Below are 21,671 nucleotides of genomic sequence, written 5' to 3'. Positions count from 1 at the left end.
ACAAGTCATAAAGTTAGCAACCGGACTCAGTGATGGCCTTAAAATCGTAGGCTAACATTAGCCAGCTAATGCTCATACAGACCGAGTATGTGGCGGCAAAACGAGTGTAGGCTACTCAACTGAGCTGTGTTATAATTTTTTGGTATTTAACTTTAATTTTTTTTTTTTTAAGAGAATTTATCTTTTTTCTTTCTTCATTCCGGGTGCCATAGGCTACTCCTGACATTTCGCACTATGTTAAATACACAGTTCAAGGGGAAATATTATTAACTTCTTCACTCCACAACATTATTTTTGCCCATAACACATCTTGTTTTGAATGCAGTTCTTTTACTTTGGTGATGAAATTTGTGTAACGAACTATTATCCCCCCCCCCCCCTCCAATATAAAATGTATAAATCAGATCTGACATGTCCTCGCGGGGGAATGAATCAGACAGGAGGAGCTCGTGACAGTGACGCAGTAGTTGATGCGTCGCAACCTGCTCTCAGCTGCAGTGCTGCTGCTCGCCACGTACTTTACCTCCGACAGCTGTGCTAGGCTGCTGCTCACACTGCGCCTGCACTCAAAACTTCACTGTGGACCTAACTCCTCTCTTTACTTCTTGGTGGAGCAGAGTTCAAATTCCTGGACAGGTAAGCTTTCTCTCACCAAACCGTAGTTCTAGCCCTGTTTTTTAATTTAATGAATGCTTTATTGGCATTAAAACACATATTAACAGTTATAAAAAGCAATGGCCGTAGATAGTTATAACTAATTAACAACGGCTACAGTTGCAACTATAATTGTACCAATAAATGTATAAATGTGTTACATATTTGTGCAATGGCAAACCCTAGTATATAGGGCATTGGAGCACAAATATGTAACACAAACAACAACAATTTCAACATGTAGAAACAAGAAGCAGTATTTAGTTTGGTGGTGTGTGACTGGATGTCCCCCAGGTTGTGGCAAGAGTTCAAATATTTAGCTGTCAGTTGAACAGCAGTTTTGTTTTTCCCCAGTACATATATTTGAGTTTGTCCTTTTCTGGTTGGTATTCAAACTGGGGATAGTTGTGTAGGATTTTGGGGAAGAATAAAGCTCTAATTTGTGCCTATTTGTGGCAGTGTAACAAAAGATGTGTCTCTGTCTCCGCTGTTTTCTGTTTTGTGTTTTCTCTTCACAGCCTGTCCTCCCTGGGCAGCCGGGTTTGAAGACAAGTCTCTAGGGCCAGGCTGTGTCCACTGAGTGTGTATCTCAGTGGACACGTCAGTACGTTAGTGTCTTTCTCAATGTCCCATAAAACTCCATTTTACTTTTGTGGTATCTTTCCAATAAGTATTTTTCTTTTTGTCTTGCTATAATTTGGTTGGGCCAGATTGTTTGTGGGCCATGCTTTAGAGTTGGTAGGGGTTGGGGAAATGACTCTTTTCCTGGTTCATCTCTTGGTATTTTACGACTATGTGCTGGACTGTTGCTATTGCTTGTTTTTAATTGATTATAAAATTAAATTGCTCTTTTTTCAGTTTTAATTTGAAGAGGGTTTGAAGTGTTTCGATTGAATGTTTATACCAGTTTGTATAATTTAGTTGTTGACTGAGTGGTCCCCAAACTTCACTGCCATACAGAACACTGGGTTCTGTGCAATGGGTCAATTAGGTCGTGGAGGGTAAAGATGTAGTCTGATGTGCAGTAATTTGGGAGAATTCCAGTTTGAATCAGGATGTTGTGTTCATCTATCAAGTGCATTAGTCTGCTGTTCATAATGCTGCAGTAGTTAGTTAATTATTTGTGTAAAATTTGTCACTGTTTTTTGTAAATTGCTGTTAGCTAAGACAGTGTTTAAACCTTTTAGGACAGCAAATTTAACATTTAATATTTGAGTATTCTATGTAAATGTGATTGTTTTTGTGTGTGTCACCCTTTTGTCTCCCCACAGATCATACAATGAATCTTACGAGTGCTGTCATTTTGTGCCTCTGTATGTTTGGGGCTGTCAGGCTGCTCTCCTTCCCCTGGCTCTGCAGCCTGTTGGCAGGGCTGGGGCTCTGCATGTTCTGGAAGGGTTCCTGGAGGTTCCTATATGTCGCTCTACGCACCATCAAAAGAGACCTAATGTAAGTACTTTTGTGTGTTACGTGTTTTTCCCATCGTCATATTTGACACTTCAGTCATCTTCCATGCTGAATACTTCAGTCCTGTTTTTCAACTTTGTTTAATTCCTCCCTTTTCCACACCTCTCCATCTAAAAGGTGTCTGGTTATTATCGTGCGAGTCAGGTTGTCCATGTACCGTAATCTGAAAAATAGAAGCACCATTCCTGCCCTGTTTGCCCAGATGGTGACAAAGCACCCAGACAAACCTGCTTTGATCTATGAGGCTACAGGAGAGGTGAGGACTCATCGAGGAGTAAAAATAAATCAGTCATGTTATTGTCAATACTTACTGCATATTCATTTTAAATCCAGGTTTGGAGTTTCAGGGAGCTGCAGGAGCGATGCCATGCTGTGGCGCACTGGGCGCTGGCACAGGGATGGGCCGAGGGAGATGTAGTGGCCTTGTACATGGAGAGCCAGCCGTTACTGGTGGCTCTATGGTTGGGTCTGGCTATGATCGGCATAGAGGCTGCGTTCATCAACTACAACCTTCGACAGCAATCTTTACTGCACTGTGTCAGTGTGTCCGGTGCTCGGGCTATGGTGTTTGGGACAGAGATGAAAGAAGGTAGAAATATATCATAGAATAAAGATACAGGGTACAGTTAGATAGCTGAAGATATTGACTGATAGATAATTAAATCAGGCTAATTTGATGCTCTGCTAATTCCAAAATGTGTGTTTTTTTTTCTTTTGATTGTCTTGCAGCGGTGTCAGAAGTGAGCGACTCTCTGCAGCCCAACATGGTTTTGTTCAGCAGTGGTGAGCATGACGATGAAGAGAAGCTCTGCAGCTTCCAGGTTCAGAGCCTGGACACCCTGTTGGACCATTCGCCCAAACATCCACCACGCTACACACTCAAGAAGGAATTCAATGGTGAGACTCTGCAGAGTGTTTGTGCATAGGGGTATGACTGTGTTGCCATATCATGTCCTTAAGTTACATATCAAGAACAGTGCTGTAGTGGTTCCTGGAGAAGTGGGTATACTCTTAATGTATACCCATCCAGCAAAGGATAAATAACCTGCTGTTGCAGTATTTAAACACCACTCAACTTCTGCTGCTTGACTTTAGGGATTAAGGATCATTATGAAATGAACATTAGCCACAGAAGATTTTGCAATCAGTGCTGGCCCACAGACGGGTGAGACAACTACATAACTCACTCATGATAATTGGACAGCTATGTCATACCTTCGCTATCCTAGGAAGAACAATTGACTGGAAAATAAGTGGCTGTACTCCATATAGCTGTGTATACCCTGCACTCCTGATCACAAAGTTTTGATTGTGACACTTTAGTTTCCTCAGCAAGTCCCTGCCTGTCAGCGTAAATGTCTCGCTGCCAGATTTCACTCCCTCTGGTCTTTTTATGAGATTCAATTCTCTTGATAGCCTATGCACATTGGCACACACACACCGAGGGCAAACAAATCATCAATTCACTTCAAGAAATGTTATGTCATACATCACAAGTGCATCGTGACAGATATTTGATACAAAACATTTATCTTTCACTCTGAACTTCACTTTTGAGTTATTTGACGTGCATTAACTTTTCTCTTATCAAATTGCTTACCTGTCTTTGTTATCACATGACATTCCTAAGTTAATACTTTTCAAGTCTTTGCTTGCACAGCCTGTCAGACATAAAGAGGATATAGAAAGAGAGACAGAAACAGGAATGATGCGGGTGTCAGGGTGCATACCACACACGTGAAACTCTGTACCGAAAAAGCACTGAACATTGCCTATAAAAATGGGCGTCCGGTTAGCTCAGTCGGTAGAGCTGGTGACCCATGTACGGAATTCCTTTGCTGCGTGCCATCTCCCCTCTCTCTGCCCCCTTACTGTCTATCTTCAGCTGTCACTATCCAATAAAGGCAATAAAAGGCCAAAAAAAAGACTAAACTAAAAATTTTTAAAAAACACCTCACATTTCTTTTGCTGTCTTCCCCCTGTTTCTCTCTCAATGCAGATAGGCTTTTCTACATCTACACTTCTGGTACAACAGGAAAGCCGAAAGCAGCTGTTGTGGTGCACAGTCGGTAAGTTTGTCTGTGATCTCATCTCTAGGTAATTTTGCAAATTTAAAATTAGAATGAGATCCACAGTATCAATTTTTAGCCAAATGCTGCAAGACAACTACACCCAATTGCATCAACTTTGATGATTGGCCCACACACATCTGACTGTCCGAATTGTAATCAAATGATTGCTGGAAGAATCTGTCTAGTTGAGAGGACCAGAGGGAAATTTAAAAGCTTTAAAAAACTGACATAAAAATTACCAAATTGCAGTAAGTGTTTCAATTAAAATCAGGACCATAAGGGTTTTGGGTCAGTGTCTTTTGATGAGCTGAGGTCTGATGATGGATCTTTCTTGTCAGGTATTATCGCATTGCCTCCTTTGGTTTCCACTCCTTTGGCTTGCATCATGATGACATCATCTACAACTGCCTTCCCCTGTATCACTCAGCTGGTAGGCCTCACTCCATTTGCTCTTTCTCAGCCATAATCATCTTTTCCTGTCTTTAACAAGACATATTGTTGCAGTGGCAGATTTATCTTACATTCCATATTATATCATTGCGTCTTTTAAAAATTTTCATCATTATGTCATTCTCTGTGTGTGTGGTGTGTGTGTGTGTGTGTGTGTGTGTGTGTGTGTGTGTGATACACTATATGTGTGCATGCATGTGAAAATGTTTTAAATGTTTACAGGTACCATCATGGGTGTAGGCCAGTGTTTGCTCTTTGGTTTGACTGTTGTAGTCAGGAGGAAGTTCTCTGCCAGTCGCTTCTGGGATGACTGTGTCAAACACAACTGCACTGTGAGTACACACTGTTGCCAATTTCAGTTAATGGTGTCGAGTGTCCACTGATTGTCTTCAAGCAATACTGACTGAAAAAAGATATTGTTCTGTCCCTTGTCTGTGCGTCTAGGTAATTCTATACATAGGTGAGATTTGCCGCTACTTGTTGGCCCAGCCTGTCCGTTCATCTGAGGCCCATCACCGGGTTCGTCTTGCCTTTGGTAACGGCCTCCGTCCTTCTGTGTGGGAAGAGTTTGTTCGGAGATTCAGAATACGACAAATTGGAGAATTTTATGGTGCCACTGAGTGCAACTGCAGCCTGATCAACATAGACGGAAAGGTGTGTGTTATTTTAAATGACTTCAAGGAAAGAGTTAAGGGTTTTCCAAACTGTATCCTGCCTCATGTGCATGTCGTACATGTCCAGGTGGGGGCGTGTGGCTTCAGCAGTCGTATCCTGCCCAGCTTTTACCCCATCAGACTGGTCAAGGTGCAGGGGGAGAATGGAGAACTGCTCAGGGATTCACAGGGGCTCTGTATACCCTGTCTGCCTGGTGAGAACACACACACTCACTCACATACGTATGTATACATACTACAGGTTTCACTGAATAGTTGACGCTGTGCATCGTTGCAGACTATTAAATCATCTGTAGTTTTAGCATGGTGCAGTAATAAAACGGGGGCAATGCATCTACAGCAGATATGCAGCTGGGGGAGCTGTAATCATAGTGCATGATAGTAGGCTATTCAGAGCTTTTTAGATGTCCTTCTAATGGCCAGCAGTGGACATAACTTTAGTTGTTGTTGAACATAGATTTGTTTGAACAATCATTTTACATGTTATTCAATTTTAAATAATGGTATTTAGAGATTGAAAGACCGCTATCCCTGCAAGACAACCATCTTGTTGTCACTGCAATCAAACAGGATCTCCAGCTCAAGAACGCTTGCTAGGAGGTTTAGTCCAATCAGATCACTGTTCATTTGTAAACAGCCTCTTAGAGCCGGCCGATGACTTTTTCACCTACCCCCAGGTTTGTCCAGCCTACATTAGTTAACCCTTTATGTGTTGTACTTGAGACCTTTTTGACAATAATTGATCATTGTAATTGGGTGAAAAAATACGATATATCTCTCTCGATTGACTAGTTGACTACTTTTTCGGAGTAGTAGTCGAAGACTACTAAAATGCAGCAGTCGTGAATGCCCTAATAAACACACAAAGCCACAACTGAATGAAATGTGTCAAATTGATCCATGTTCTCTTCCCTGTCTCTGCAGGTGAGCCAGGTATGTTAGTTGGACGCATCAACCACACTGATCCGCTCAGGAGATTCGACGGCTACGCTGATCAAGATTCCACCAATCAGAAAATAGCTCACAATGTCTTCAAGATGGGAGACTCTGTCTACGTCTCAGGTATGTTTACGCTGATTGTCTGTTTAGGAGACAGTCATAATAACGATGATCAACTATGTGGGTTCATACTTGTTTCCTCCTACAGTCCAAAAACATACACTAAAACACAGCTGCATTGGATACTTTAAAAGTGTGAATGTTTGTGTTTCACTGTCTGTGATCACAGACTGGAACCTGTCCATGGTGTTTCACACCTTCCACCCAGTGCATGCTGGGATATGTTCCAGCTTGTGAGTGAAAAAAACCACAAAACAATTAATGATGATTGATAGAGATGATACAACCGACAGACACACTGAGGGCATTACACAGTTTAAAAATTAGAGACGTTACGTTTCAGTCCAGTAAAGCCCGCAACAAGGAGTCAGACAGCACTGTGACTCACCATAATATTATATCAAAAGCAAAACTGTAATGGTGAATCATGCTGACCTAACCTTCTACTCTGTGATCCCCTCCAGGGATTATGATGATGATGATTATTGTTAATCATCATGTTGTTATTATTTCCCTGTTTCTATCTGTCTCTCAGGTGATGTGCTGGTGATGGATGAATATGGCTACATATATTTCAGGGACCGCAGCGGTGACACGTTTCGTTGGCGAGGGGAGAACGTTTCCACCACAGAGGTGGAGGGAGTCCTCAGTGGCCTGCTAGGACACACTGACGTGGCCATCTATGGAGTTTCCGTACCAGGTAGAGATGAAACGAGCCAGTTAGGGCAGGAAAAGAAGATTAAAGGCTTAATGTGGGTGTTACATCATATAATGTATTATCTCACCTGTCTGTCTGTGTGCAGGTGTGGAGGGAAAGGCTGGTATGGCCGCAGTAGCTCACACAGGGGGTGAGTTTGACCTCGATGCGTTCTTGATGGCTGTACAGAAAGCACTGCCTTCCTACGCACGCCCAGTCTTCCTCCGACTCATGCCATCTGTTGACACTACAGGTGAAACAGTGCTGCAAGGACATGCAAACATACACACACATAAAAAAAGTTACACATAAACTTAGTCTTCCACTTTTGTCCTCAGGTACCTTCAAAATCCAGAAGGCACGGCTGCAGAGGGAAGGATACAAGCCGCAAGACTCAAGTGAAAAGATTTATTTTCTGGACAGTCGTGCTGGACGTTACGAGGCGGTTACTGACGGACTATATAGTGCCATCATAAAGGGGAGAGTATGTTTATGAGGCTGAGACTGTTGAAGAGGATAGTTTGTATATTTCAAAAGGGAAAGAGAGAGAAAGAAAGATGTATTTCCAGGGATGTAGTAACAACTACTGGAAATACTGATGTTAAATATGATTGTGTCACTGTTTTTTGTAATTAAATAAACTTTATTTTTTACCAAATTGAATAAATTTTTTCTTTCACCTGCACAGTATTTTACATTTTGTCAGTTACATATCCAGCTGATCCAGTTTTACATCAATCGCCTTCATCTAAAAACAAATTAGAAAGTAGTACAATTTCAGTCAATGTATCAGAGCCTGTACGGATGAGAACACAGCAAAAATATATTTTCATCAAACTCCTCAGAAACAAAATCCAATCAAGTCTCCTCCAACTCCTATAAACAAGACTAAGCTATGCTAGCGACTGCACTTGGACACTATATTGTGGCTGTCTTGATGCTTTGAGCTAAATGTGAACGTCAGTATGCACACATGCTCACATGTTGATGTTAAGCAGGTATATTGTTTACCATATTCACCATCTTAGTTTAGCGTGTTAGCATGCTAATATTTGCTAATTACCACTAAACACAAAGTACAGCTGAGGCTGATTGCAGGTATTTGGTTATAAACCAAAATAATGGACAGATTAAAATTTTGACCTGATGCTGCTGCTAAATGAAAAGTTGAAGGATCAGCAAAGTGATTACAGTTCATCCTGACCTTTTTGTTTGTACCAAATGACACAGCAATCAGTCCAGTAGTTGAGACATTTCTGACCCTAGAATCACGCTGCTACTATGACTGAAGACTTAAGAGAAACACTTGTATAATTGATAATAACCGAAGACTCTTATTTATCACGGGGGTTTATTAACCAGATGATCAACATGATTCGTGGATTTGTTTGTGATTGCCAGATTCAGTGTTGATTAGGGCTTTTTTCAGGGCTCTGTTCAGTGAAACATGGTAGGTCACACTGAACCTGGGCTTGCTGCTCTGTTTTTTGACAGCAGATCTGTTGTCTTTTGCCTTTTCCGTTCCAGTGGGTTTTCTTTTAATAAGCTGATCCTTCGAGGCACGTCTCTGAGGTGGGGTTTTCTTCTCTCTCAAAGAACAAATTGAGTTGTTGTCTTCAGTCAGATGCATAAACTCTGACATCTTACTGTTGCTGTTAGTCATTGCAGTGTTAACGTCTCCCTCGGTGCAAGAATTGCTTTTCGTCACCTGATCCTCCTCAGTGAGAGTAGTATCTTCCACAGAGACAAAATCTGACTCCACGCTGACTTTCACTCTCTGTGCCAACACAGTGAGGCACCCACCCAACGATATACTCTCAAAGTATGGGTACACCTTTTCAGTAAAGCAATGTCTAAATGTGAAAAGACGTGTTTCAGTATCGGCGTTCATGAATTCCAGTGTCCCTTCATCCCAGTCCAGCGTCACATGGACCCTGCTGAGGCGGTGTGAGTTTTCGAGATTTAGGGCTTCAGAGGGAGTGGTCAGAGCTTGGTACTCGCCGTCTCGCAGGCTGATACACCACAGTCCTGCCTCTGGAAAGGCCTCAAACTCTGTCCTTCTGGACAATGACTGAGCAGCAACACCGACTGTCCAATTATCGGTGTCACCAACCTGTAGAAATCAATGGAGAAAAGGATTAGACAATCAGGGTGGCTTCAGAAACACATGTATCTCACAGCATGTGTATACTAGAGCCCAACCAATACTGGACATCTAAGGCACCCATACTGATACTTGAGAGTAAATAAAATCCACCTATGGGCTGATATTTGCTTTTACAAAAGCACATAATTTTGATAAAAACAAACAGCCAGACTCGAAGGTGTAATGAAAAGCCAGTCGTCATAGAGAAGGAGAGACACAATATTGTTTAATAATGGTTAGAACGGTGCACTTTTTCAGACTGCCTCTCCTGGAAGACATTCATAGTGTTTACACTTGGTTGTTCACAGGAAAAGTGATAGAAGTAGTCGCATCAAAACTGAAAAGCAAGAGAAGTTCAAACCCTGCTCAGTTCCTCACCTCCACACAGCTGAGTAATCACGGTATGAAGCTGGTGGGAATGTCAGCTTGTCAGTTTCACAAAGTTTTGAAGAATTGGTGCCACACCTGAGAGGTGTTTGGGAGAGGGGGTTTCTCAATATATTCAACCATCTGACAAGCAGTTCTGACTCACTGGTCCTTAAACAGAGCGTAACGCTAGAACGATGTATTGGCCAATATTAGCTTGGAGATACATTGCCATCGGTGTGTACTTGAGCCAATAAGCAATACGAAACTGCAGTGCAGAAATAACAAAGTAGGTTTGAGGTCATTTTCATCTGTGTCACCAGTTCATCCACAAGAGAGTACTGACTTTTACAATGTAAAATATCTAAGTCAATAATTACAGCTCATTGTTAAACTGCTCAGGTTCGGACACAGAATGTAAATACCTCAATATCCCAACAGTGCACTCCTGAATCGAAGCCCTCTCTTGCCAGGATGCAGGAATAAGGGTGGAAACGTTCAGGGTTAGCTGGGGCAGGGACAGCAACATCCAGACTATGGTCAAGCCCCTGTGAGGATCCAGGGATGATATGGATACTGTTTAACCCAGTAGACACCCTCAGAGTATGGCTTGCTGTCCTGGGATCCAGCGTAACTGGAGCTGGAAGATACAAAGTGGGTTAGAGGGATTGAAGGAAGGAGGATGGCCGGGAACAGGAAGTGTATGAATGGATGGAAAGAGACTGACTGTACGGGGTGATGTGTTTCATCTTCTCCCACACAGCATACGGTAGGTTACCCAGGTGTTTGGCCACATCTATTAGAGGTCTGCAAACTTTCTGTGGCTCCTTGCTATAATATATATACAATGTAATAAATATGAACAAGCAGACAGTTACACGTGAGTGCTTGTGTGTGAAAAATACCCAGAAATGTCATATACCTATTTATCGTGTCTTTGTAGCACTGCAAAAAAAAAAAAAAAAAAAAAAAGAATTGGTATAGTTACTGTTTTAAATACAATCACCTATTCATTCATTGACCAATTATGTAACATTTGATTTATATTACCTCTAAAAATTTAACCCCATCTCCTCCTGCATCCAGCTCCTCTTCAACCAGTTGGATCTTCTCTTCCAGAGACTTTATCACCTGATTCATTTTGTCTATCTGATTTTCACCCTCTCTCTTCTTCTCCTCCTTTTCCTCCCTGAGTGCAAGTAGCCTGGCTGCTTCCTCCTCTCTCAAAAACTGGTGAAGACTTTCAAATTCCTTTTTCATCTGCTCCTCTATGAATTTGGCCTCAGCCTGGGAAGAGTAGGAAAAACAAAAGAAGTGTAAGGAAAGAAGAGAAAGTCCTAAAGCAGCAGACCAATCGTAAATGTATGCATGCATCTGAACTTCTGTTTTATTTGAGTTGTATAGTTGCAGTTCTACCTGGTTATGTCTGGATGCATGTTCACAGGTCTGTGTAACTTCCTCAAAGTGAGTCATCTTAGTCTTCAGTCCATTTACTGATGTTTTGAGCTCCTCCTAGTGGCCAAAAAGATAATAACAACGCTCCATTAGTAGCTGAGGTAGCCAAAGACTAAGTACATTTACTCAAGTACAATTGTGAGGAACTTGCAGTTTACACATATTTCTGTTTTGTTGCCATACATAAAACATGATAACTATAATACATTATTACAGCTTCAACTACCAAACCAATCGTATATATAGTAGTTCAAATTAGCTTCATTTTTACAAACTACAACAATATTGCTGACTTGCTACTATATGAATAATTATGATCAATGATATGATAATATAACACTGACAAAGACCTTTCTGCGCAGTGAGTACTTTTGATACTTCACATAATTGCATTTGCTCCAGTAACTATAAACAGCAGTGCTACTGCTTATATATACTGTATATAAGTAAAGATTTACATTTACTCAAGTACTGTACATTTGAGGTACTTTACTTGAGTATTGACATGTTATGCTGCTCTATACTTCTACTTCTACTACTTCTACATTTCAGATGGAATATGTGAAGATTAAAGGCTCTGCACACCTGCAGGTGTTTTCAGTTGCCCAGGCTATTTAGACCTCTCCCTTAGGTTGAAGTTGAATTCTTAAATGTTTCCTCTAGTCAGCCATAGTCAGTAATGGTATTAATGTAGGGATTGCAAGTTGTCTTGAGACATTACACACCTGTAAACTAATAGTAAGATTATTGTAACAGTGGAGTGAGTTTGTGGAGTTTCAGTCAGCACCATCAGACCTTTAGCAAAGTGTACAAGTGTAGATTTGAGCAAAGATTTACTTAAATGATTGTGTTATTAATATTTTTATATTATGATTAAGTAGTATTTTGAATACAGGACTGGTAATGGAGAATTTTTACAGCTTTTATTAGCTTTGCTAATTAACATAACACCTTTTATCAACATACTGCTTAGACATGTGTTTTCCAGGAGCAAACACAGATATTAGATTAAAGTTATTAAATGAGACGTATTCATGAGCGAGCACTGTGAACAGTACAGTATTCAAAGGAAGTTACATAACCCACATTATTCTTTGCATTTCTGTGTGTGTGTGTGTGTGTGCAAGTCAAATGTCACATCTTATGAGATCTAAACATACGTTTGTGACATGATGATGGTAGCAGTAATTACCAGCTTAGCGTTCAGCTCGGTGCCTCTTTTAAAGTCACTCTAACTTCTGCCTGTATAAACTAATCTTGGATTAACACAAGGCGGCATCTGTTTGGGCAGGAAAATGAATATTTACAGAAGATGAAAAAATGCCTGACTGCCTTCTTGTTTAAATATCCGCTTGCTACGGTCGCAGGAAGCATGTTAATGAAAAGGTGCGAAACAGTTATAAACTGGCCCCCTTAATCTCAGCAAAAAACAGGGTACAATCTGGAAAGAGCCTGTGTTATTGAGAACTTTGATATTATTTGATGTGTTTGTGCTCTTGTTTGGTTTGGCTTTGTGGCAGCGAGGCAGCTCTAACTGGAAAACCAGCATTCAAGCACTCTTGTTGGCAATCATGCCTTGCTGAAGTGTCCTTGAGGAACAGTGAATTCCTGCCAGCTGCTCTGTATCCAATCCTTCACCATGATGCTGTATTGCTTTCAGTGGAGGGATAAATAGGCCTATTTTGGGTCTTTTACTTAAGTGGCTCCCTCAAAGCGGTTGGAAGATAAATCTCAGGGATGAGTAATGTAGGAAAGAATCAAAAACATATTCGTCTACACCAAAATGTATTCATTTGTCCTGACTTCTCTCTAATCGTTCATTTTCTTGTAAAATACTGCATAGTTTCAGTCACTGAAGCCTCTTAACATATTTAAAGCAATTTTCATGGCGTGTTCATGGCTCATGGACAAACTAACAGTTTGAACACAAAAGCCAAAAAGGGTAGGAATCAGTGTTCTACTAAACCAGCAACACAACAATATAAATCGTTATTATGTAAAAAGTATACACTGATCAGCCATAATATTACGATAGGTTGGCCTTAGTTCAAAATTATGATGACAACAAAGGCATTTGTTTTGTTTATTATTTGTTTATTTATTTGTTTATTTGAATAAATCCTTATAACATATACATCGATCAGCCATAACGTTATGACCACCTGGGCACCCTGGTGGTCGTAATGTTATGCAGCCCCATAAACAACAATGCACTGTGTGATCTGACACCTTTCTATCAGAACCAGCATTAACTGTTTCAGCAGTTTGAGCTACAGTAGCTCATCTGTTGGACACGGGCCAGCCTTCACTCTCCACGTACATCAATCAGCCTTGACCTCCCATGACCCTGTCTCTGGTTCACCACTTTTCCTTCCTTGGACCACTGTTGATTGGTACTGACCGCTGCAGACCGGGAACACCCCACAAGAGCTGCAGTTTTAGAGATGCTCTGACCCAGTCGTCTAACCATCACAGTTTGGCCCTTGTCAAAGTCGCTCAAATCCTCACGCTGCCCATTTTTCCTGCTTCTAACACATCAACTTGAGGTCAAAATGTTCACTTGCTGCCTAATATATCCCACCCACTGACAGGTGCCATGATAACCAGATAATCAGTGTTATTCACTTCACCTGTCAGTGCTCATAATGTTATGGCTGATCGGTCTAATTCCTGCATTCAAAAGTTTAAATTAAGTGCAAGTAAAGAAAAAGTCAAGAACTGGGAGTACATTTTTCACTTATAACAGTGAAGTGAAATATTAGTGATTTGAAGATATTATCCATTTATACTGATTCAATACATTATTTTAGTTCTATGTCCAACTATCAAGAGTGAATAAAGATTAATCTTTTTTTCTCCCCCAGCTTCAGAATAATACTTAAGGGTCCAAATAACTCAATTTTACGTTTTCATTTTATGTTTTCAATACAATTAAAATGTTTTGGAATCTGACACCTGATTCCTACCTTGCAGTCAGTTGCAGCCTCAGTCAGAAGGTAAACCCTGTGTCCTGCATGGCTCACAGCTGCACACTCTTTACATAAAGGCTCCAGGTCATCCAAACAGAACGTAGACAGGCTCTCTCCATGTTCCTCACACTGCTCTGGAGAGTCAACTGACCAGGGAGGTGAGACGAGGCCCTCTGCCTCTGTTCCAGTGAGGCAGACAGGGAGAAAGGATTGGCAGCTCACAGAGGGGCTGTTGGTGGTTGGAGCCTCCAGATTTGAAGCCATTTTGTTTTTTGTCAGAATGAAGCAGTGAGTTTACATGAAGCGGATATAAAGTGGGAACATGGGAGGTCAAAAAAAAGGGGGGAGGAGCAGTGTGTTCATGCGTGTTGGTGTCAGTGTTGTATGTGCAGTTGCCATTCATTATGCTGCATCTGATCTGCTTACACACTCCTTCAAACTCGAAGCTTAGCCAACGTGCCTACACCAGATGGCCATACATCATGCTCTCGTGTCAGATTGACTTTCACGACCTTGTGATTTATGGTATATTCTCACATCCCAAGGCCAAATGCATGCCTTTGCTTGATATTTTTACTGCTTCACCTATTTCCCTTCTTAGAGGTATAGCAGTTCTTCCATTCAATGCCATATTTTGCAAGCAAAAATAAGATGTAATAGGGCTCTGATGACATCTCGTAATTCACTTGTGTGAAGTGCAAATTTTTCTATTTAGTAGTAGTAGTAGCATGTAGTTTCTAATTTAATTGTTAATTTTCACTTGCAGTATCAAGTTTTATATTTTTGTATGTTTATCCTACCAGGTTCAAGCTGATTTAAGATGCAGGAGTGAGAATGCTTTCAAGTTGGACATACATTAGTACTTCATGTGCTGTATGCCAGACTTGAGTTATGTTAAATGGATCAGTTTCGTTGGCCTTTAACATTTTGAGCTGCACATGTAGGTCAGATGAGCTTTGACAGGCGAATCATATTACATTGAATCACATGTTCTTAAGTGAAACGAATGACATATAATCAGTGTATTCTCAATTTGCAAAAGGTCAGGTGGTACGTGATGTACCCTCAATGTGTCAGACTAAAATGTATAACAGATTAGTAGAGTGAATAACCTAAATATGATGACATGTCATTGATCATGTCTACACATATTCCTACATACATTTCACATCTAAAGACAGACATACTGTACACTTAAGAATGTGCCCATGCAACATGAATCAAAGACAAAACAGACAAAAACCTCACATACTGAAAGGGATACCTCTGAACATGGCTTCAAAGCTTTCTTCCACTGTCTCATGCATGTTATCATGTATAGACTTATCCATGTCTACACTGTTTATACGGGTGCTACTAAACATCATTGTGCAGCGGATTGCGTGCAACGTCCATTATCAGACCCGTAACCGCAACTGATTTGTCCAAACACCGGGGGCAGCAGGCTCTCACACGCTGGCTGAGACAAGATGAAACACATCACAAGTAGTATAGCAGCTGTCTGTGCATGTGTGTTTGCATTCATTTTCTGTAATGTTTATGTAAAGCTCTCCATTCCACATGCCTCTCTGTTTCCTCTCTTTCTCTGCTCCAATAATCTTGACAGCTGAATGTTACCTAACTCGGACATGAAGAGTTTTAAGAACCGTGAAGGTGATGACAATGGTGATATTTGGTAAAGTTAAAGGCTTCACTGTATTGCTCTTAAAAGTGGTTCCCTATTTGCAGTGGACGGTTTTCCGTTTCGCCTGTGCAGCTCTGTCATCAGATTGCTCAATTACAACAGCTGATTCAGGGTTGTGCCGCTGAACATTAGTCACGTCGTGCCCAGTAAATAGATTTTGTGGCCTGAGTCCAAAGTGATGAAAGGGTGAAAGACTAGAATTCCCCTGTCTCCTCTTTTACCATCCCTCACATTCTCTTAAGTCAACATCAATTCACATATAGTCTGTAACAACTCCTCACCCTCTCTGGAATATCGCTCCTCGTCCTGATTCCACTGTTTAACATTGCTGCCAATAAACTAGAATACGAGGGCAGAGTTGGTTGTTGTTTTGCCACGTTTGTCTCAAGTATTGACTGTCAACATAAAACGGTTTTATTGAGTGTACCACAGTGAAATGACGTGTGAGTAGAGGAAGAGGTGTGGAAACAGTGATAAAAAGAAGTGAGGATACACAGCAGCAACTGATAAAGATAACAGGTGAGTGTAAGACAAGAGCAGAGGAGAGAAATAAACAAGAGGAGAGAGGCTGATGAAAGAGAAATGGGAGGGAAGCTCTCCTGTCACCTAAACTCCAAGGAACACAAGTACATCTCAGGTAAGCCTGTAGAAATGGTGGTAAAATATGTTTGTCTGTCAGCTATGTGAAGCTGTGTTTGTCGAATGTGTTTGAATGTTCATCTCACCTCACACAAGCCTCCTGAAACTGAAAGATGTATATATTTATATATATTATATTATATTCATATATTGTGTCTTACACAACAATATGTAATAATCTTATCTGTAATATTCCACTCTCTTTGTACACCTTTAACTTCACCCTGTCTTTTGTCATTCATGCTCAATAGCAGAGAAAGACACTATTTACCAAACACCCACAAGGGCATGCAGATACACACACACACACACACACACACACACACACACACACACACACACACACACACACACACACACACTTATTTTCCCTTTAATGTTTCACCTGCACTTTACATACATACTGGTGCTAACTTCTTTCTGTGAACGAACAGAGCACATCGCTGACATCATGGAGTCGTTGGCTCCTCTATGTCGACATCACCTCAGCTCAAATCTACTGACCCAAATGAGGAACAAACACATGGAGCCAACCGAACCCCGCCCACTGACCCAGCATCCAGTAAGAAAATCTAAAAGATTAGCTATTTTCATATTTATCTATATGTATTAAACTCTTCTACCCTGTGCTCCAGGATGTCGTTGCTGAGATTCTGTTGGAGGTTACTTTGCCTCAATACCTAGCTGGGAACTGGACACATCGCCACCTACAGGTCACCAACAGTTTTACAGTTGAGAGTCGTGAGTCCAGACAGGTACAGATGTAAAACCAGGACCCATCTGCTCCCCGACCTACATCTGTTTTGTTTTTACTGGAGCCTGATCTGCACATTGTGTGTCCGTGTGTGTGGGGCTTTGTATGTGACCAGGTATTTGAAGGTGGTTGGGGATGTAAGACAGAGTTGGTGCTTTCTGGCAGTCATATCTGCACCTCCCTACAAGAGCATCAGGAGTTAGTGGATGACATGTGCCGACATATCAAAGGTATACTTTTAGACTGCAGCTGCTATTTATTGTCTATAGATTGTACATTTTGTTCTATTTAATTCAAACAAACACACTTTAATATGTGTGTCTGTGCTTTTGTGTGTTTGTGCACTTCAGGTAAATCAGGTGGTAAACTGGCATGTTGGGATTGCCCCACAGCATTTCCTGTCTTCATCCAGCACCCTTACAGTGCCCCAGTGTGTCTGGCCACTGGATCATACCAGGAACAGACACGGTGGGCCAATGTACTACGAGCTGCAGCACAACATCAGAGCTCTGGTATAGTTCTCTATCACTGTTCCAAATAATGAGACTAAATATTCACACCCTTCAGTGTCTTTATTAAGTTATTCCCCCTCCCTCCATCCATTCCCTTGATTGTGCATTGTCTGTTAGCACTTTGGTGTGAAGATACACCAGAATCCAGGGCCTTCTTAGATGCTGTATCTTCCTTGAGGAAGCTCAGACGACACTGTCAAACAGAGTTACAGCCAATGGGCGATGAGGAAGAGGTGAGTAGTCATCAGACAAGATGTCATCCTCTAAACCTCTTTGGCTCCCTTAAATCCTCATTCTCTCATTCCCCTGTCCATTTTAAACTATTTCTGTTTGCCTTGGGTCGGCTGTGGCTCAGGAGGTAGAGCGGTTGTCCACTAATCAGAAGGTAGGCAGCTCCTCCTGCTGCATATCGTGTCCTTGAGCAAGATACTGAGCCCCAAATTGCTCCTGATGCTGGTCCATCAGCATATGAATGTCTCTTAGTATCTCTTTCTGATGAGCAGTTGGCACCTCACATGGCAGCTGCTGCCATCAGTGTATGAATGGGTGTGTGAATGGGTGACTGTGACATGTTGTTTAAAGCGCTTTGAGTGGTTGAAAGACTACAAAGGCTATATAAGTACATTTAATATTCAATCATCTATGTACCAGTCATCAGACAAAAGGTCATCTTTGTTTACTGCTTTTTTCTCTGATCATCTAAGTCTAATGACTCTCTTATAGCTCCCATCTTTCTACTTCTTCTTCTTCTGTCCCTCTTTCTCCTTCAGGTGTTGGTAGGCATGGTGATGGAAGAAGTGATGCCCTACCTCAAGAAGCAAATATTTCACAGGATTGTTGTGAATCACAATAGGAGGAGGAAAGCCTGGATCAGAGTGAGTGAAAAGGACAAATAAGATAAATGCAATATAGGCTTAAGCATACCAAAGGACAAATGCATCTTACGTGTCTTTCTATTAACCTCTATTATACTGTACATGTATTTCTGTCAGTTGCTATCTGAGTGCTACAGGACAGCAAAATGTCAGGTAAAAGCTGCCATGGCTGCTCTGAAGGAGGACCTGTCACTGTATCGTTCTGGTGTGGAGAAAGCGATCTCTGCAGGACTGCAACAGGCCAGTCTGCTGCAAGACCACATTGCTCACACCATCACAGGTGTGTGTTTGTGTGTGTTGGAATCAGAATTTGTAAAATGAGACAGTGATCTTCATCTGGATTCATTTCTTTTCACCTTAGAAGACATGTGTGAGCAGATGCTACAGTCTCTCCTACACACAATCGTCCCGAGGCTCGACCGCACTCTGCAGGAAGTGGCCACACCCACCTACAATGGATTTGCTTCTGCCCGGCAATATTTCCTGGAGACATGTGATGGCATTGTAGACCTGGGATCACAAAGCACATCAGTGAAAGATATCAAAAAGGTGCATTTGCCAGTTATTTATTTTATAAAAAATGCCCTTGTTTGTCCAATGTTTCTGACCCCCTTTCCTTTACAAGATATTACTTTCCACAATTCAAAAAAAGGAAAAAATCACTCTTTGGTTAAACCGCTGACAACGCATGATCACACTGAGACCACAAGGTCTTTGACGAGATGTCACAAGTAGCATTGCTTCGTTTTAAAAGTAATGTATGCTATTTCTGCTGCAAGGGGGATTGTCACATTAAAACAATAACAAAAATAGCCAAAGTTTGATGACATTGTGAAGTAGCGTGGGATTATGGGAGTTGCTGTCTTCACCACCATTGCCATCATTGCAGTCAGATTCTCCTAGTAAGGATTCCTTCAGGGTTCATTGTTGAGGTGGCATTAAAACCGGTAAAAACAGCAGTTTCATCTTAAAAATCTGTGTTTTTCTGACACTGTTGGGCAGACAAAGGATGTCCTGGAGAGTCTGCCAGCTGAGCTGCTGATGTACGATGACTAAAATCCTTCATGCAATTGAAATATATAGTTAACAATCAACCAAAATCTAAAAGGTAAAATGTAAAAATGTGGCCAAAAACTGTATGAAAAGTTTATGACAGCTTCTGGCAGACAACACAGGGACATATGCGCTGAGGGGATATGATGCCATAGACAGGTGACCGCTGATAGGCTCTGTTACCGGAATAAAATTACAGATTTCTCTGTAACATTGTTGAAAATATTTGGGATTATATTATTACACCACTCAAAAAAAGATATAACAAAGGTCTGGTGTTTATTACATAATAATTATATATTTTAATAAATATATAAATATTCTGGTCACAGGCCAACCATGTGTGGATCACTGTTCTAGATAGTAGCTAATAGCAGAAGGAAGATGTTTGATCAAAACTTCCTTCAGGCAACAGGGGAGGTGTTTTTATAGCTTCTTCAGACCACTTTATCATTTGACTGGCAGGTATACCGTTGTGTAATGGTGATGGAATGTGAAGTGTTTACAAGACCCAAGGCACAAAATATTTTAATGTCATGTTTCTTTAATAATCATTAAGAAAAATGTCTGAAAATGTGTGTGAATACCTTATGTCATCTATGGGATGGAATATATAAAATGTTAGCATTTTTACAGTTAATCTAAGGCTGTACGTAGAACTAAACCCTAATGTGAGAGTCTGATGAATACTGTCAATGATTCACACATACACACAGCACTTTACATAAGTGGTTTATATTTTAGCTGCTGATGCCTTTGAGTGGCCTCGGACCAGACGATGCCAGGATGTGGCAGTGCCTCGACAGGCTGGAGTTGAGCTCAGAGGGGCGGATGTGGCTCCAGGAGACATGGGGAGTCCACAGTGGAGCCTGGAGACCCTTGGTACTCAAAGCTCAGAACGCTCTCTACAAAGTAATTTAACAAACATGTTTCTGTATCCAGTAAATTAAGGTTTTATTTTTTTTTTAAATGTACTATGTCGTCTCTCACATCCCTCCATTCTTCTTCTCTTCCAGGCGGTTGATATGTGTGCTGTGATGTTCTGGAAGTTGGTCTCTCGATATCCATGTTTCTCCTTCGACTCTTCCCAGCTGACAGCGGTGCTGTATAGGGTCAAAGATAAAGTGGTCAAGGTGTGTACCAAGGTGGGCTTGGGAAGAACACACTTGAACTAAAAACCTAAATAGGCCTTTCTCTGTCTGTCCCTGTCTCTGTCTCACACAGCACCTGGACACAGAACTGCTGGCTCTTCGATCTCAGTTAATTCTGGAGATGATCCTGCTGATAACACTGCAAGCATTTACTTGTGGTGTGGGTGAGCAGGTACAGGGTCTTTACATCTTTATGTGTTTATCTTCTTCATTTTTGGTCTTCATTTTAATGGTAACTCCTCTTGGTTTCAGGATCTGTCTCGCTACTATGCCATGGTTGACTCAGACCAGGCCCTCTTCATCCACCCTGACACCATCTTCCACTCCATCTTGAAAGACAACCTAACCTCTTATATCCAATCAGGTACAGTGTGTGATTGGAGATGTTTTATCATACAACCTTGTGCCTTTTTCTTTTTTTTTTTTTTTAATTGTACCATTCGTCTGCTACAAGGTTTTCAAGAAAGCAGTGTCAGGGTTACAATTCTGCTAACAGCTGTGTGTGTATTGTTTCCCCTGCAGTGATGAGGTACTCCATGCCACAGCAGTTCATGCCTCTCCCTGTCACTCCCAGCTACCCCTGCAGCTCCAGCTATAGTTTCTCTGAGCCAGTGTACCACAATCTGCTAACTCCTGGTGACTGCAGATTCCAGCACCACTTCTGCCAGACCTCTGAAGGCTCTGCCTCAGGATCTGAAACACTCACACCAAGCACCATATCCGACCTGGATGAAACTTTGGCCAACTCAGAAAGCCACACGCCCTCACTGTTTGATGCTGGAGAATACATCCATCTAATTGAACCATGAAGAAACTGTACAACAACACCATAAAGATTAGTATAGGTTATAACCTCAAACATAAAGTGCTTTGTATGTTCTGTCTTTATGATTGTTTCTGCAGTTTCTCACACATCCATGCTCCAGGCCTGCAGTAGACTACATTGAACACATGGACACGCCCATGTCGCTTCGTACAGCTGGATCTGCTCTTA

At 41.4% G+C, this 21,671-nt stretch overlaps 3 protein-coding genes across 4 annotated transcripts; 2 read left to right on the top strand and 1 right to left on the bottom strand.

Moving 5' to 3' along the window:
• The first annotated feature begins 512 nt into the window (after positions 1 to 512).
• Positions 513 to 7,740, top strand: LOC127355063 (long-chain fatty acid transport protein 1). 2 transcript variants are annotated; one of them, XM_051385538.1, is made up of 14 exons: positions 513 to 636; positions 1,926 to 2,103; positions 2,239 to 2,377; positions 2,455 to 2,710; positions 2,851 to 3,018; positions 4,121 to 4,190; positions 4,532 to 4,623; positions 4,866 to 4,975; positions 5,088 to 5,297; positions 5,385 to 5,511; positions 6,242 to 6,379; positions 6,912 to 7,076; positions 7,180 to 7,326; positions 7,412 to 7,740. In XM_051385538.1, exons 2-14 carry the CDS (start codon positions 1,934 to 1,936, stop codon positions 7,567 to 7,569), a joined length of 1,950 nt encoding a protein of 649 aa, XP_051241498.1. In that variant the 5' UTR covers positions 513 to 636; positions 1,926 to 1,933; the 3' UTR covers positions 7,570 to 7,740. The 2 variants fall into 2 exon arrangements, with proteins under 2 accessions (XP_051241498.1, XP_051241500.1); XM_051385540.1 differs by having other exon boundaries at positions 514 to 636; positions 1,987 to 2,103.
• A 101-nt stretch (positions 7,741 to 7,841) lies between these two features.
• Positions 7,842 to 14,333, bottom strand: LOC127355064 (E3 ubiquitin-protein ligase TRIM39-like). The gene is made up of 7 exons (XM_051385541.1): positions 14,007 to 14,333; positions 11,002 to 11,097; positions 10,636 to 10,872; positions 10,508 to 10,530; positions 10,313 to 10,416; positions 10,011 to 10,225; positions 7,842 to 9,186 (listed from the first exon to the last, which is right to left on the bottom strand). Exons 1-7 carry the CDS (start codon positions 14,271 to 14,273, stop codon positions 8,440 to 8,442), a joined length of 1,689 nt encoding a protein of 562 aa, XP_051241501.1. The 5' UTR covers positions 14,274 to 14,333; the 3' UTR covers positions 7,842 to 8,439.
• Positions 14,334 to 16,106: 1,773 nt separating this feature from the next.
• Positions 16,107 to 21,561, top strand: LOC127354847 (protein Niban 1-like). The gene is made up of 14 exons (XM_051385109.1): positions 16,107 to 16,330; positions 16,767 to 16,894; positions 16,968 to 17,087; positions 17,202 to 17,316; positions 17,437 to 17,598; positions 17,716 to 17,831; positions 18,369 to 18,473; positions 18,591 to 18,753; positions 18,835 to 19,022; positions 20,271 to 20,438; positions 20,543 to 20,659; positions 20,751 to 20,849; positions 20,930 to 21,041; positions 21,200 to 21,561. Exons 1-14 carry the CDS (start codon positions 16,276 to 16,278, stop codon positions 21,484 to 21,486), a joined length of 1,935 nt encoding a protein of 644 aa, XP_051241069.1. The 5' UTR covers positions 16,107 to 16,275; the 3' UTR covers positions 21,487 to 21,561.
• The last annotated feature ends 110 nt before the right edge of the window (positions 21,562 to 21,671 follow it).

Source organism: Dicentrarchus labrax, unplaced genomic scaffold, assembly GCF_905237075.1.
Source record: "Dicentrarchus labrax unplaced genomic scaffold, dlabrax2021, whole genome shotgun sequence".
Taxonomy (NCBI): domain Eukaryota; kingdom Metazoa; phylum Chordata; class Actinopteri; family Moronidae; genus Dicentrarchus; species Dicentrarchus labrax.
The sequence above is the reverse complement of the archived record's forward strand: the minus strand, read 5'-3'. Positions and strand labels throughout refer to the sequence as shown.

Coding starts and splice junctions, on each gene's coding strand:
- LOC127354847 (XM_051385109.1), top strand. CDS start 16,276: ATGGGAGGGAAGCTCTCCTGTCACCTAAACTCCAAGGAACACAAGTAC. Junction 16,331..16,766: donor GGAACACAAGTACATCTCAG/GTAAGCCTGTAG, acceptor GTGAACGAACAG/AGCACATCGCTGACATCATG. Junction 18,754..18,834: donor CATTGCTCACACCATCACAG/GTGTGTGTTTGT, acceptor TTTTCACCTTAG/AAGACATGTGTGAGCAGATG.
- LOC127355063 (XM_051385538.1), top strand. CDS start 1,934: ATGAATCTTACGAGTGCTGTCATTTTGTGCCTCTGTATGTTTGGGGCT. Junction 4,191..4,531: donor GCTGTTGTGGTGCACAGTCG/GTAAGTTTGTCT, acceptor CTTTCTTGTCAG/GTATTATCGCATTGCCTCCT. Junction 5,512..6,241: donor CTGTATACCCTGTCTGCCTG/GTGAGAACACAC, acceptor CTGTCTCTGCAG/GTGAGCCAGGTATGTTAGTT.
- LOC127355064 (XM_051385541.1), bottom strand. CDS start 14,273: ATGGCTTCAAATCTGGAGGCTCCAACCACCAACAGCCCCTCTGTGAGC. Junction 10,873..11,001: donor ATGCATCCAGACATAACCAG/GTAGAACTGCAA, acceptor TACTCTTCCCAG/GCTGAGGCCAAATTCATAGA. Junction 10,226..10,312: donor GAAACACATCACCCCGTACA/GTCAGTCTCTTT, acceptor TGTATCTTCCAG/CTCCAGTTACGCTGGATCCC.